Source organism: Dioscorea cayenensis, chromosome 3 (assembly GCF_009730915.1).
Source record: "Dioscorea cayenensis subsp. rotundata cultivar TDr96_F1 chromosome 3, TDr96_F1_v2_PseudoChromosome.rev07_lg8_w22 25.fasta, whole genome shotgun sequence".
Lineage (NCBI taxonomy): Eukaryota > Viridiplantae > Streptophyta > Magnoliopsida > Dioscoreales > Dioscoreaceae > Dioscorea > Dioscorea cayenensis.
In genome coordinates this window covers 18,563,145-18,577,704 of record NC_052473.1, presented here as the reverse complement: position 1 = coordinate 18,577,704, position 14,560 = coordinate 18,563,145, and the positions used below count along the sequence as shown (strand labels likewise).

Sequence of the window (14,560 nt, the reverse complement as noted above, 5' to 3'; positions counted from 1 at the left end):
TATTCAACTGAGAAATCATCGGTAATTTATTCATTGTTCACAAGAGCTATCATGAAAACAATATCAGATATTGTTGTTTTTTTTATTATTTTTTTAATCTGATTAAGAGCCTCTTTGAGAAGAGTGACCATTTGTTGATATATTATTCATGGTTGATATCATCTCAAGGAACAAGAACTTATCCTCTGAAATCTTCTGATGGTTCAGAGAAGGTGCTTTTCTTGTGATGATCCTTGACTAGTGTCATGACATTATTAGAAGATGGTCTTTCAAAGAAACAACATACTGATTGTCATTTATGTATCTGAATCTGTCTCAGAGATCTTGTGGAACTGTTGTGTGAAAATTGAAATCACATTTTTAATGTTGGTAAATTTTTTTATAGGGCACCAAACTATAATTTTTTCATTTTGGGGCTTAAATTTTAATTTGAATTAAAACGGTTAGGTAACTTTAATTTTATTTCACTAAGTGGTCCCCCGAAAGAATATGATCTATTTTTGTGACTTGATATTGAAAATTTTTTGTCAACAAATGAGATGGAATCGTCAGCTGACTAGGCAATGTATCATGTATGTCCTCACAGAAATCTCTCAAGTAACCATCCGATAAAACAAAATTGAAATTGGGTAACTATTTTAATTCAAATGAAGTTTGGATTTCAAAATAAAAAACATGTCATAGTTTAGTACCTTACTAAAAAAATTTATCCCAACAGTTGCTGTTTAATGTATGCTTACTAGTATTCTTGTACCCTGTGTATTAAGGATTTGTCCAACAGAACAGTTTTGCAATTTCAAATTAAAAACAAATTTGCAGAGTCACCGTATTAATACTTCAGCAAGGAACATATCCAGAAATCAGGCATTTACTACATACTCTACTTGAAAATACTGCAGAAAACTGATCACACTGAGAAAAACCAGGCTTAAAAATCAAATCCAAAACTACAACATCACAATAAAATCAATAAAAAAGAAAAACACAAATCTAAGTAATCAGAGAGAATTAACCTGGTTGTCCCCATGTTCCTTAGCATTCCCTTTAGGATCCTCTGCAAACCTCCCAATCCTAAAATGCTTCATCTCCACTCCTTTCACCTCCCCATCCACCACCACCATCTCCGCCACCACTCTCCCCACCACCGGAGCCAACTTAAAACCATGCCCGGAAAACCCTCCGGCAACCACCACATCCTCCCCAAACTCCCCTCCAAGAAAATCAATCACATAGTCCTCATCAGGTGTCATTGAATACATACAATCTTGTGATATCACAGGTTCACCAGCTTCCACAAACTTGGGCATTACCAGCTCAATCCAACTCCTAACAGAATCAACAACACTGTTTCTTCCCCACTCCCTCTTATCAGGATCACAGAAACTCCCTCCATGCAATGCTATCTTCACCAACCCCGGGAACTCGATCACCGGAGTACCATATATATAAGGCTCACCATAGCTCGCGAAAGTCGGAAAACCACTTTCCGGCGAAAACAAATCTTCCTTCCCTTCCTTCACCTTCCAATAGTAAACACTTGTATGCAGAGGTTGAATAGGCAAATTCATACCAGTAACTGAATTAACTAACTTTCTAGTCCAAGCTCCAACAGTCACCACACACTTCCTACCTTTAAACCGTTGGCCGGAGACCGTGAACACTTGAACACCACAGTTATGGTCTTTCTTGATATCTAAAACTTCCATTCGGTCTCTCAAAACAGCACCATGACGAATTGCAAGACTTTGAAACATAGCCACAGCTTTCGTCGGCTTGAGAACACCGCCGAGCTCTGTTACCACCGCCGTCCATCCTTCCGGCAGATCAAATGTTCCGGAGAAGAGCTTGGTTACATCAGATTGGTTTAGGAATTGGAAAGGTATTGAATTTGCTTGGCAGGATGAGATGAGAGCAAGGAAGCTCTTGTTATCAGAAGGACCAATGTCAAGCTGAGGGGTTTTAGTGTAGACGTTGTAGCCAATCTCAGACTGAGCTTGTTCCCAGAGCTTAAAGGATTCAAGAACCATGGGAGGGTAGTAAAGCTCTGGGTATGTTACACGGATGGTGCGAGAACCACCATGAGAGGAACCAACATGGTGAAGAAAGTCAAACTTTTCTAGTAAAAGTGTTGTTTGGCCAAGCTTTGACAACTCATAGGCTGCACAACTGCCCATTATTCCGGCACCGATCACTATCACATCATACTCACAGTCACCGTCACCCCCGGAGCTTCCCATTTCTCTCACTGTCTAATTAGCAAAAATGATAACAACTCTCTCTCTCTCTCTCTCTGGTTCCTTACTGTTTCTATGATATCAAATATTCAACTACTTGGGTTGGGAGGGATTATGTATAATGAGTATATGTAACTCTGCATGCAGTGTTTTGGAAGGAGACTTGTAGATGGGGGAAATTACAGCAATGACACTGAGTGAGAAAATAGTACTATTGAGGGGAAGGAGAAGGTGCTTTGATGAGAGGTTGAAGATGATGAAAGTGGTGAGATTATGTAGGATTCAGGGTTTGGGTTTATGGAGGTGGAGAGAGAGAGATAAGAGTCAATGCGGTGTTGTTATTTTTGTTTGTTTTTGAGATGATTCCATGAAGTTGTGTTTGAATCTTTGGTGTGGACAGGTCGGTCTCCGGTTCGGTTTAGTTCGAACTATAGAACCAAACCGAAACTGGTACTATTGGAATCAAACCGAAACCAGAAACATCAAAGTTTGAAAACCAAAACTTTAAAAAATGGTTCCGTTTCAATTAAAGTTTTTAATTTAAAGTTTTAGTTAGAATTAATTCTAATTTTTTATTTTTTAAATAAAAATAATATATATTATAAATTTTTATATTTTTTAATTAATCAGAACCAAATTATTTAAAATTAAAACTGAACCAAAACCCAATTGGGATCGAACCCGAAATCATACCCTTAAGTCTATGGTTTAGCTCTGGTTTTAAAATTTATAAAATCATAATCTTCGATTTTGAATCTAAATTGAACCGGAAACTGAATTTTGGTCAAGTCGATGACTTGAGAAAGAAGACATTCTAATGTCACCTACCACACCAACTTGGCTTAATTTGTCTTCTTCTCTGTGTGCTTGTGGACAAAATAAGGGTTTATGAAAATTTTCTTTTTCCTATTTGGTTCTCTTTTCTTTATTGAGACATATGTGAATTTAATGTTTATCTTCTCGTATTGAATTGTATTAATTGCTAATTAATTAGCAAAAAAAAAAAAATTAAAGAAATGAAGGGGACCAAGGTAATAAAGCAATATGGTCCCTGAATTTTTTTGCCCTTTCTTAACATTGCAAGAAAATAGAGAATATTTATGACATGTATACAATTAATAATTTAAAATATTCCTATAATATAGCGATGGTTTATGCAAATAACTTTTGATTTATTTTTTAAAAAATCAACCATTTATTTCTATCAAACTAAGTAAGGCTATACTCGGAAGGTTTTTTTTTTTTCAAACGACATTGTTTTTAATTGTTTAATTTTGTTTACCTTTCATTCTTTATCAAAAGTATTTTAAATATTTTTACTTTAAAATTTGTGAAAGTTAGTATATACATATATATCAAGTAATGACAAAAATTTTTAAAATAATTTAATGGCCAAAGTAATAAAAAATAAAAAATTGAACCACAGAAAACATACAAGAATAGAGATAAAACAAAAACTATAACCAAACATAGATAGATAGCAAAATTGGAATACAACTCTCCCATAAAAGTTTAGGCATCAATTAAAAGTAGAGTTAAAAAAAATATACAGAATTTTCAAAAGATGAAAACTGTGTAAAGTAATTTTTATATAGTCACTCTATTAAAACTAGTCTTGAGATGCATTTGGCAACTTTGTAATTGCATGAATGGTCATTTTAATGTTAGAAGAATAGCACAATCAAAACTATGTTTAATTTTGTCACCAAATCTCTTAATTTGATTCTTTTCGGTTTCAAAGCTAAAGATGATTATTAAGAAAAAAAAATATATATGTGATGAATTTTAATATAAGATAAAGATTATGGAAGGACATAATCATCAATGACTACTTAGGATCATTCTTATATAACTACTCTATTAAAACAATCTTAAATAACCCCGTAACTATAAAGGCTTTGTTTGGATTGGTTTATCAAAAAAGTGTTTTTTAATAGAAGTGCTTCTGAAAAAAAGTGTTTCTTCAGAGCAAGTTAAATACTTTTTTTTATATTTTCTATTTGAATTAACTTTTATGTAGAAGTGAAAGTTGTAAAAATAAACTAAAAAACAGTTTTTTTTCAAAAGCTGGTCATAACTAGCTTTTGAAAAAAACTGTTTTTCAACTTCTACTTTTTCAGAAAAAGCAATACAAATAACATTTTTAGAACTCAGAAGTGCTTAATTTATAAAAAAAAACTTCTAGGTTTATTAAAAACCAATTCAAACAAAGCCTAAACAAAACAAATTTATCTGATTTCAAAGCTGATAATTATCACCAAATCCCTTAATTTGATCCTTTTGACTTTCAAAGCTGAAGATGATTATAAAAAAGAAAAAAAAGAACATAGACATGTGATGAATTTAAATTTAAGGTAAAGATTATGGAAGGACATAATCATAAAAAAAATGTCCTCGCTAGAAGACGAAGCTAAAGATACAGAATGATCTGTAGATTCTAAACGATTAAATTAAGATAGAAATGAAAGATGGTGAGTGGGTGTTGACTCAGCTTCTAGTCATCAAGTCAAGGCAAAGGCACTGTGAAAGATTACATAGCATTTTAGGCTATAATTAGCACGTGGAGAAATCACATGAACATTGTCTCAAAAAGACTCCATTTCAACACTTTCTATGCATCCATGTGCATGTGCACCACCATCACATTGTGATTGTGTTGCATTATATTATTTGTACCTTTTTCAATTGATGTTTCCCTTCATTTTTGGCTTTTGTGTCACTGCATACACATGAAACTGATAGTTACTTTTTTTTTCTTACCATGTAAGATGTCGAGGGATTTACTCTCGCTCAAGATGTTAGTTAAAGTGAACAATTTATCTATTTTATTTTAAAAAATTATATTTAGATTTGTAAACACACTCAAATTAGTATTTTTGGGAAAAATGAACCACTAATTCATAGAAAAAAGATAAGAACAATAATAGAAAAACTGGGTCACTGAAAGTGGACCCTGGCTACAAACAAAATGACAATAAAAAAAACTGCTATAATAAGAGGGGGAAGTGCACCATTCAAGGAGTTGGATAACCTATGCGAGTGACATCAAACAAGGGGATGTTTGGCTCACTTGTCGCCGAAGCTGGCGGATCAGTATGATCGGGAGTCCTTGGACCTAAAAAGACCAAAATAAGCTTGATCTTAGGGAGAGAATCTTCGAGTTGGGAACTGGCCGAGTCAGGGACTGCAAGAAACCAAACAAGGAGCATGCTAAATCTGAACTCTGAAGATTTAAATTGGCATTATATGACAAGCCAAGAAAGATGACGTGACAATGATGACTTGGCAAAAAGGAGAAGTGACTAGGATAATGATGTGGTCAAACGAGTAATGACATGGCACTTAAGGAAGAAGTGGGCTAGAGAATCATGATGAAGATTATAATTAGAGAATTGCCTCTCATAGGTTCTTTCGAAAAGAATTATTTTTTGGAAGAAAGATCAAGGTTAAAGGATCTCATAAAAAATGGTAACATTTTTCTTAGGTATGATTTTATCTATCCTTGGTAAAATCCGGGATGATAAATCATATATTTGGTAAACTCCTTTTATGGAAGATATATTTTAATAAAGGACTTATTCTTTGTTGAAAAAAGATCATCAGAAGGCTACTTATGGGCAGAATTATTTAAGAAAACTAATCATATATGGGAGATTGATTGAAGATTAATTGAGATTGTTTGAAGATTTAAAGATCCAAGCATGGATGATTGGAGATTATGCTTGAAGATATTGAAGGCTAAACTTGGATGAGAGGAGATCAAGTTTAGTAACAATATTTCCATGATTCAAACGAAGATCACATGGGAAGACCAAACTTGGACCAAGTTTGGAAAGAAGATCGGGAGATCTTCAATGATCATTTTTGGTGAGATGGTTGCGTGTGCTTTGGTAGTAGGCACTACCCTCAAGAGAGGGGCTTGCTGAAATGACGTGAGGAAGGAAGTGGTTGTAGGTAGGAGGAGCTCGGAATGAGTCAACTGCTATGAAGCAAATTGAAAGAACTGGGAGGGTTGAAGGTGTCGCAACTTCGGTTGCAACTGGCTATAACTCAGTTATGTTCAGTAAGGTGGGCAGTGTTGCAACATCTAACTTTGGAAGGTGCCCAAGTTAGAAAGTCGTGGAGGAGTCTAAAGGAGGAAGATCTATTGGGACGTAGTGTGCCATATAAAATATCCTGCTTGAAGATTTAGGATGAGGCACGAGTGAGAGACTTTTCGGTGAGGGTTAAGGAGAGTGGGCATCGGCAATCTCAAGAGAATATTTTTTGTATTGAGTGAGTAAGGGAGTGTTGTATATCTTATTTTATCACCTCTTTTAATGGATTGTTTCTCCGGGCTTGACCCTCCAGATGTAGGCAAAGTTGTGCCGAACTGGGTAACCAACTTGTGTGTCTTCTTTCCCTTGCATGATTGTGTGTATGTGTTTTAATTTTTTATGAGATTGAGCGCTTATTCTATACACACCTACCCCTCCGAAACTATCAGAGCATATAGTCAATTTTGACAATAATGACAAATTCAAATCAGTAATTTAATCTCTTACTAATATCTAATTAGATTAAAAAATATTTTATCAATTAAAAAAACTCAAAAAACAAAAAATTGCAAACTTGAATTGAGCCCATTTAGAAACATTCTTAATAACTCGAACATCCCCTTTTTGTTTTATTATAGCTACAGTCTTACTTTCTCATTAGTACTATTATTGTTATTACCGATATAAATAGTGAAATAATGAAAAATTTTGAATTCAATTGTCAACTACATCTATACAGAGCACTATTTGTTTAAAAAAAAAAAAGAAGATTTTGTTCATGATACTCCGTTGAATACAAGTATGTCAAAATCCGACTAATTATCTTTGAAATTTTTTTTATCAACTTTAGAACAGATGATTGCTTTTCACTTAAAATAATTTTTTTTTTCTAAAAAAAATGATAGATAATATGTTGAGAGAAATATCCTGACTTTAAAGGCCTTGAGTCTTAGGAATGGAGTGTACACTCTATGGTGCAAACCAAGAGAAGAGAAGAGAAGAAAACATGGTTTAGATTCATTGGCCAAGCTAAGTAGAGTTTCTAGAAACTTTTTACTCTCTGGTAAAACAAAACATCACACACATATATATAATGTTAATTGCAAATATTCGTAAAATATCTGTAATTGAGTACAATGAGTATTAGGGAGCACAATGAGTATTAATTGGGCTTTATTTTGAGTTGATTAGTTGTAGTTTTATTTATAAAAAATTGTTGTAGGTCGAATAGAAATAAAATATAATATCTTGTTTTTTACTGTGTAATTGTTAATGAGCAAAATAATTACTATATATATATGTATATATTTGTAGGGACTTTGACCCAGAGAGACTAGTGTTGATCTATATATATCAACAAGATCCAACTGCACTACAAAAATCCAATTACATGGTTTTCTTAAAAATATTAGCTTAGAACTTGAGAAAAAAAATAATTGAAAGATACAAAATTGACCGTCACCACAACAAAGGTTTTTTCTTTTCTTTTAAATTCATGGTAGAATGGATAATATTTCATATCAATTCTCTATATTATATTATGTTTAATAAAATGATTGTTATTATGGGTTATAAATTATAATATATTTTGTAAAATAGATTGGAGGTCTAAATCAAGATAAGTTTAAAAATGAAGTTTTACATTTAAATTTTTTTTAGGAATTTATTGAAATATATTGAAATAAATAAACAAAAAAATGTCTAAATTTAGAACATTATGATGTCTTATGCGACACGGATGTTGGTATTAATGGTTGTGGTCCAATATTTGATAGCCGGCCTTAGTTATCTTTATCACTATTTTATTATATTAAGGGTTTAATTTTAAAAGAAAATGATAATCTGGATGGGAGTGAAAGTTAATTTTGTTTTTAGTTTTTACTATTTTGAACAGGTAAGACAAAGGGAATTTTGAAGTTTTTATAATTTTTTAAAAGGGGAAGAACATAAAGAGCTGGGATTATCAAGGAATCAATTTTTTCTTGAGGAGTTTTCTTTGAGAGTTATGTGCAACTAAACTATCTTTTCAAGTCCAACAACAATTAAAGTTTGATTGGTCAAAAATAGTAAGATCAATTGTTTTTAATATTTTTTAATATTTATATATCTTCTGAGTTTATCAAAAAAATACTGTTTTGTTTGGTTCATGTAAAAAAAAAAAAAAATCTTATTGCTCAGTTATGAAATTAATATATTATTAATTAAAATATTAAATTTATAATTATTTAATTATTATAATAATTAGTAATTGAATAACATGGTTCAATATTAGATTTTCTGCTCATGTTATATATGTAGATACTGAGATACATAATTTAGTCTAAATGAACCAAGCTAATGTATGTATTGAATATAACTAATATACACAATTTATTTATGTTTATTAGATTCGACAATCATCAATCAATAGAAGATTATTTGATTTAGAAAAAGAGAATTTATTTTTAATATTTATCGCATGATATATTTGTTTGCATTCACATTAAATTGAGGTTATTGAGATCGCATAATGGGTTGAAACTCCTACTAAGAGTTATCTCCTCTTGAAAAGTGTATTTGATTAATTCAAAAACAAAATAATAATTTTTTTATTTTAAATACAAAAATAAATAAGAAAAAAATTTGCATCACTAGCTGTTTTAACTTTGAAAAGATAATTGGTTTTATTATTATCAAATTCTGACTAAACACTAAAACTCTCATCAGTATATTATTCACACTGAATAATTTTTTTTAAAAAAATAAATAAATCATAATTTATTGAAAAAAACAACTTGCACAAAAAAAAAAAAACCAAAAACTAAAACATAAATAGTATTTGCATAAACTGGAGGAGTTTATTTCCGCGGTCGGACGCTTTATTCAGTTTTCAGGTCCATCTTCCAGTGAGGAGCTTGTTCCTGACGAGTACGATGATTTTTCTGGCTAGTTGATATTTTTGTTGTGTTGTCTAATCTAGGAGGAGTCTCACTTTTCTTCTAGTTGTCTTGTTTAGTGGCTTGTTCTATCCCACTTCTAGTGGTTCTGTTGTGTTGTCTGTTTCTTTGTTGTGTTGTCTATTCCGAGTGGAGCCCCTCCCCCCTTTTTTGTACTGATTTGTTTTGTACTATTTTTATTATTAATGCATTTGTAGTTTATCCACTTTAATAAAAAAAAAAATAGACATAGTCAATAATGACCAAATAAGACAAAAGAAGTTCATCATCAGGAGCCGGTGAATAACAAGTAGCCCGCTGAATATTTTCTAATTAGATATCATTCGTGTAGTAATATCATACAAAAGCAATTATATTATCAGCGTACGCTTTGTACGTTTTTTTTTTTTAAACCTTAATATTAGAAATATTAAGGTATACCTAAACCTATTTATATAGCAATAGCTTTCCCAATTTGTTCTCCTTTTTCACTTTAGCCCCCCCAAAACTAGAGAATCTCTGTCGCCATGGAAGCGCTCTCGAGCTCCATCGTCCCTTCACGCATCGTCGAGCCCTCCTTGCATGGCCGCCACTCAGCTCTGTCCGATCGCCTGAAAGTTCCCGCCTTTCGGCTTGTGAGTTGCAAATCCGTTGAGAAATTTAAGCCTTTGATCCTCTCCAGGTGTGAGCGTGGGTTTAGGGCTCTTGGCAAGGAGGTCTCCGGTGATGGCGGGATGGAGGAAGGCCCGGTGACGAGTGAAGCTGGGATCACTCCCGACGAGGGCTTATCTCTCTTTGAGGTACTTCGCTTTCGTTTAGTTTCCTGTTATTGGAATTGAAAAGGAAAAAAAAAAAAAGAAGAAATTTTGTTGTTTGTTTGTTGGCATGATTGTGATGAATTTTTTAGAGTGGAACTTGAGCTTGGATTGATGTTTGGCTTTCTTGGTGGAAAGGGATCAACTTTTCTTTTGATGCAGCTGTGGTGTTGTTACTTTTAGTTCTCCTTTTAAGGTATCCAGTAAAAAGAGTGTTTTGTTTGCTAAAAGGTATCACTTTTGGTTGTGGAATTGCTGCGGTTGTGTTTGAGTGTTAAAAATTAGAACTGATTGATTTGGTTTTTGCATTGCTGCATGAAGATTGTTTGTGAGGAGGCCGTGAAGAAGGTAAGTGATAGAAGTTTGGGTTTGGAATTCCATGAACTTAAGTTTAAGTCAGAGGTGTCTTGATCACCAAAGAAAAGCATTTTTCGATAGTGACATTGTTTCAATTGTATATTAGTGTTTTAATCGATTGTTTTGGTTCTTGCATTGCTGCATGAAGAGTTCTAATGTGGAGGCAAAACTGTGATTGATATGTGGGATTCATGATAGATTTTCACCAATTAACCAAATTTTAGAATGAATGCATGACATTTATCAATTGTCGAGAGTGGGTAATTTTTGCAAAGGTTGAATTTTTAGTGGTATAATATATAATACTTGCCACTTATTCCCTAGCATGATGCGTGGCGCTTGTTTTGAGCGGGTTCTCACTAAAAGTATAATGGACAATCTTTGTCATTATGCTTTCCCATATAACATTTTGAAGAATGTACCTTCTTTGTGATTATGATTGAATGGTAGTGGTTAATGTTGTTGTTTACTAGATAATACTTATTCGTTGCCCTGACATTATCTCTTGTAATGTTGCAGCATGATTTGAGCCACCATAATAGTCATGGAGGCAGAGCTGCAGAACAAACAGAATTTCTAATCCCAGTTAATACTGCAAGTGGAGCATCTGGATCCAAGCCTGGGCTTTTCAGAACTCCTATTTCAGGTGGTGTGCACAGTGCAACCTCTGCTCATGATTTACCCCGACCAGCCTTAGCCGTTCGAAATCTTATGGAGCAAGTAAGGCTGCTATTTAGATACTAAATGGGAACAGCCAGTATAACATGCATTTCATCACTTCTTTACTATCTTATCTTATATATATACTACTCTATGAACTAACAAAACCAAAAGAGGAATTTTTACTGATTGTATTGGTTTTCATTGTTTTTGTTTGCAAATCAAGGCCAGGTTCGCTCATTTGTGCACTGTAATGTCTCGGATGCATCACCGCCGTGCATTTTATCCATTTGGTTCATTAGTTGATTTTGCACCTGATGCAATGGGCCGTAAGTAATAAAATCTTCTTTTGACCTCAACCAAGTCAAGGCTACTCTAAAACATATTCTTAGCTGTACGTTTTATTGTTGTTGATTTTTTTTTTTTTTAATGCAGATCCTATATTCTCATTTTCGCCACTGGCAATTCATACTCGGAATGTATTAGCAGACCCAAGATGTACTCTTGTTGTGCAGGTTTTTTTCTTTCCTTATGTGAGGAAACGCTGAATTATATTTTTGTTTTTTTCTTTGACAAGGAGATGTAATTCTTGTAGATACCTGGATGGAGTGGACTATCAAATGCTCGTGTGACTATATTTGGTGATATTACCCCACTACCGGCTGAACTACAGGTTATATAACTTTTATTTGAGATGATCATTGATTCAACTTTAGATTATACCCAACCATATTGAAAAAAGGCCTGTCTTTGTCTCAGTCTTGTCAATCTCTCCTGCTATTTTAAAAGTAGAATCCTCCAGATTTAGAAATCACTCTTAAGTCAGCTAGATTTTTTTGAACTTATATGCATTTATCAGGTACTAAATCTTAGTTCACAAAGTCTCCCTAAACTTTGTTCAAATGCTTTCAGATCAAAGATTCTAGAAACAGAACCTTGTTTATTGGTTATACTCCATGCTGCACATTTACATTTTTGTACTCAGGCTTTGTTTTTTATGCATATAAGAATATAAGAAACAGAAACATTAACTTATTCTCCAATGCTTTACTTCTGAGATTCTATCTGTATGATTCTTTTCAGAACAAATAATATTACTAAGTATGCATTTAGTACATTGTAGTGTCGAGCTTCTTTCTTGAAATATATGACTTCCTTGAGCTAAATGTATATATATATATATGCATATATATTTCTTTCTCTCATGGCTCTGCTGTTCTAACTTTAGGAATGGGCCCATAAGCAGTTTATAGCAAAACACCAGCAATGGGCATCCCAACAATGGGGTAATTTCCACTATTTCAGGATGGAGACTATAAGGTTTGTCCAAGATTTTGTTGCTTTGAGAGCCATTAATTTTTAAATTTTTTTTAAAAAAAATGAAAGAATACTTTACGTAATCGAAGGAACTTGAGTTTCTGTTTTTTTAATTATTTTTGTCTAATTATACTCTTCATTCTTCTTCTGGATGGCTATTACACTCTATTAATTATTTCTGGTTCGATCTTATCAGTGACGTTTATTTTATTGGAGGCTTTGGTACTGTTGCTTGGCTTGATGTTAAAGAATATGAGGCTCTACAGCCCGACAAGATTGCAGCCGACGGTGGAGAGCAAAGTCTGAAGGTCAACTAGATTTTTTTTTTTTTGGGTTTGGTTTCATGTATACAAATCTTGGACTTTTTTAGCTGATCTTTCAGAATTGTGTATAGGAACTCAATGCAATCTTCTCAAAACCGCTTAAAACGATCTTGTCAACAGAGGGAGAGGGAGAGGTAGATGATGCAGCTTTGATATCTATTGACAGTAAAGGCACTGATGTCAGGGTCCGACAAGGAGCACAGGTATCATCTTGCATCTTGACATTTATGTACCTCTGCAAGTTCTTGCTCCTATTCTTTCATGTTGTGTTGCTTTTAAAATAGAAAAACACCAACCTTTGTATTTGACTATGAATACAAAAGATGTACCTGACACATGATCAATTTTTTCGCAAACAAAGTTGAAAGTGCACTCTCTCGATTCTCACTTCTTTTTGAATTACTGCATGATTGATTTTTACCATCAGAAACCATAGTTCTGGTTTAGCATAAATGACAAGAAAAGATAGACGAAACAAGCTTTTTTAGTATGAACTTCTCATTGTTTATAATGCAGTTCAACATTCAACGGTTATCATTCGAAGTGGATCACAGCGTGGAAACTCTAGAGGAAGCGAAGAAAGCACTCCAAGACTTAATAGACAAGAATCACAAATCGAAAACTCACAAAAGAAGCTGAAGCCATAAACATAAGAGTACTCTGACCGCGCAAGTAGAGACATGAGAAACGCTGATCGATTATAATAACGGTAAGGTCTTCCAAGCCAGACCTCAGTCGAAGTCGGACAATGACCATAACAGAGATTCCGACCCTCTCGTTTTTGGGCATGGTAAACAAATAAAACAATTAAGTATTTGTATCATTTGGCGAGTTATTTTCTTTCTTAATGCTGTTGTGAGATGTTCTTACAATGACATAATTTTACGGAAAGTTGAGTGTGTAATGTATAATACATATTGTGCTTTCAGAAAAGCAACTGAATGTATTTGAGCATCTCGTACTTGTCAAACTCGTGTCTAGTGTTTGCCATCATCATACTTGTAAATGCCACATGTTTTTTTTTTCACATACTTATACCCTTCTAAACTTTGAAAATTATAGATATACACTCATATAAAGTTATGTATGTATGCAAAAAACCTCTAGTCACTAACGACCAAATGGTCTATTAGTTTACGGTTCACCAATAGAGCTATTCATTAAGTGGTGAGACTTCGATTCTCGGCTGAGGGTATATTTCTGGGAGATGTGATCGGTGGTTGTGTGTGGGTAGTCCCAGCTTTATGTGTGTGTGGGTCTCGCTCCCACTTGCTTCACCGAGGCTTGTGCACGCCCCTGACGGTTTAGCTGGGTTTTTGGGCTGTTTGTTCCTCTTGTCAAAAACCCCTTGTCAGTCTATAAACAAGTCTCAGGTTATAATAACAAAAAGTAGATTCATTGTAGTATGATTTAACATGATATAGGGGTTGTTTGGATTAGTTTTTTGAAAAGTTTAGAAGTGTTTTTTTTATAAGTTAAGTATTTTTAGGTAAAAAAATTTGTTTGTATTGGCTTTTTTTACATAAGCTAATAAAAAAAATTAAAATACTATTTCTTCAGAAGGTGGTCACGTAGAATCACCAAAGTTTAGGCCATTTATACATCAAAACTCCAAATTTTATCAGAGATATTTTTTTGATTTTTCAAGAGTGTTTTTGCAAAATGTGGCAAATCCATTGCACCTTTGGCAAAAACTCCCTCACTTACATAAAATTTATATCAGAGGTTCTTTTGCAAAATAATCTAGATCATTTTAACGGGTAAACCCCAAAAAAAAAACCTTTTAAGCAATTTTTTTTTCAAGAGTATTTTCGCAAAATATAAACAAAATATGATAACAACAATATACAATAGTTTTTTAAACAAAATTTATTTTTTTGAGGATGTTTTTGCAAAATATGA

At 33.3% G+C, this 14,560-nt stretch overlaps 2 protein-coding genes across 2 annotated transcripts; one reads left to right on the top strand and one right to left on the bottom strand.

Moving 5' to 3' along the window:
* Window positions 1–923: 923 nt before the first annotated feature.
* LOC120282901 (probable sarcosine oxidase) lies at window positions 924–2,566 on the bottom strand. The gene has a single exon (XM_039289735.1). The coding sequence runs from the start codon at window positions 2,235–2,237 to the stop codon at window positions 999–1,001; it is 1,239 nt and encodes a 412-aa protein (XP_039145669.1). The 5' UTR covers window positions 2,238–2,566; the 3' UTR covers window positions 924–998.
* A 7,087-nt stretch (window positions 2,567–9,653) lies between these two features.
* On the top strand, window positions 9,654–13,648 carry LOC120257448. Its single transcript, XM_039264921.1, has 9 exons — window positions 9,654–9,986; window positions 10,878–11,078; window positions 11,245–11,347; window positions 11,454–11,533; window positions 11,614–11,691; window positions 12,247–12,338; window positions 12,532–12,643; window positions 12,730–12,861; window positions 13,175–13,648. Exons 1-9 carry the CDS (start codon window positions 9,714–9,716, stop codon window positions 13,295–13,297), a joined length of 1,194 nt encoding a protein of 397 aa, XP_039120855.1. The 5' UTR covers window positions 9,654–9,713; the 3' UTR covers window positions 13,298–13,648.
* The last annotated feature ends 912 nt before the right edge of the window (window positions 13,649–14,560 follow it).

Bases quoted from the DNA above. Each gene is read 5' to 3' on its own strand.
- LOC120257448 (XM_039264921.1), top strand. From the start codon at position 9,714: ATGGAAGCGCTCTCGAGCTCCATCGTCCCTTCACGCATCGTCGAGCCC. The intron at 11,348-11,453 runs GTAAGTAATAAA...TTTTTAATGCAG, and splicing joins TGCACCTGATGCAATGGGCC to ATCCTATATTCTCATTTTCG. The intron at 12,339-12,531 runs GTTTGTCCAAGA...CGATCTTATCAG, and splicing joins TTCAGGATGGAGACTATAAG to TGACGTTTATTTTATTGGAG.
- LOC120282901 (XM_039289735.1), bottom strand. From the start codon at position 2,237: ATGGGAAGCTCCGGGGGTGACGGTGACTGTGAGTATGATGTGATAGTG.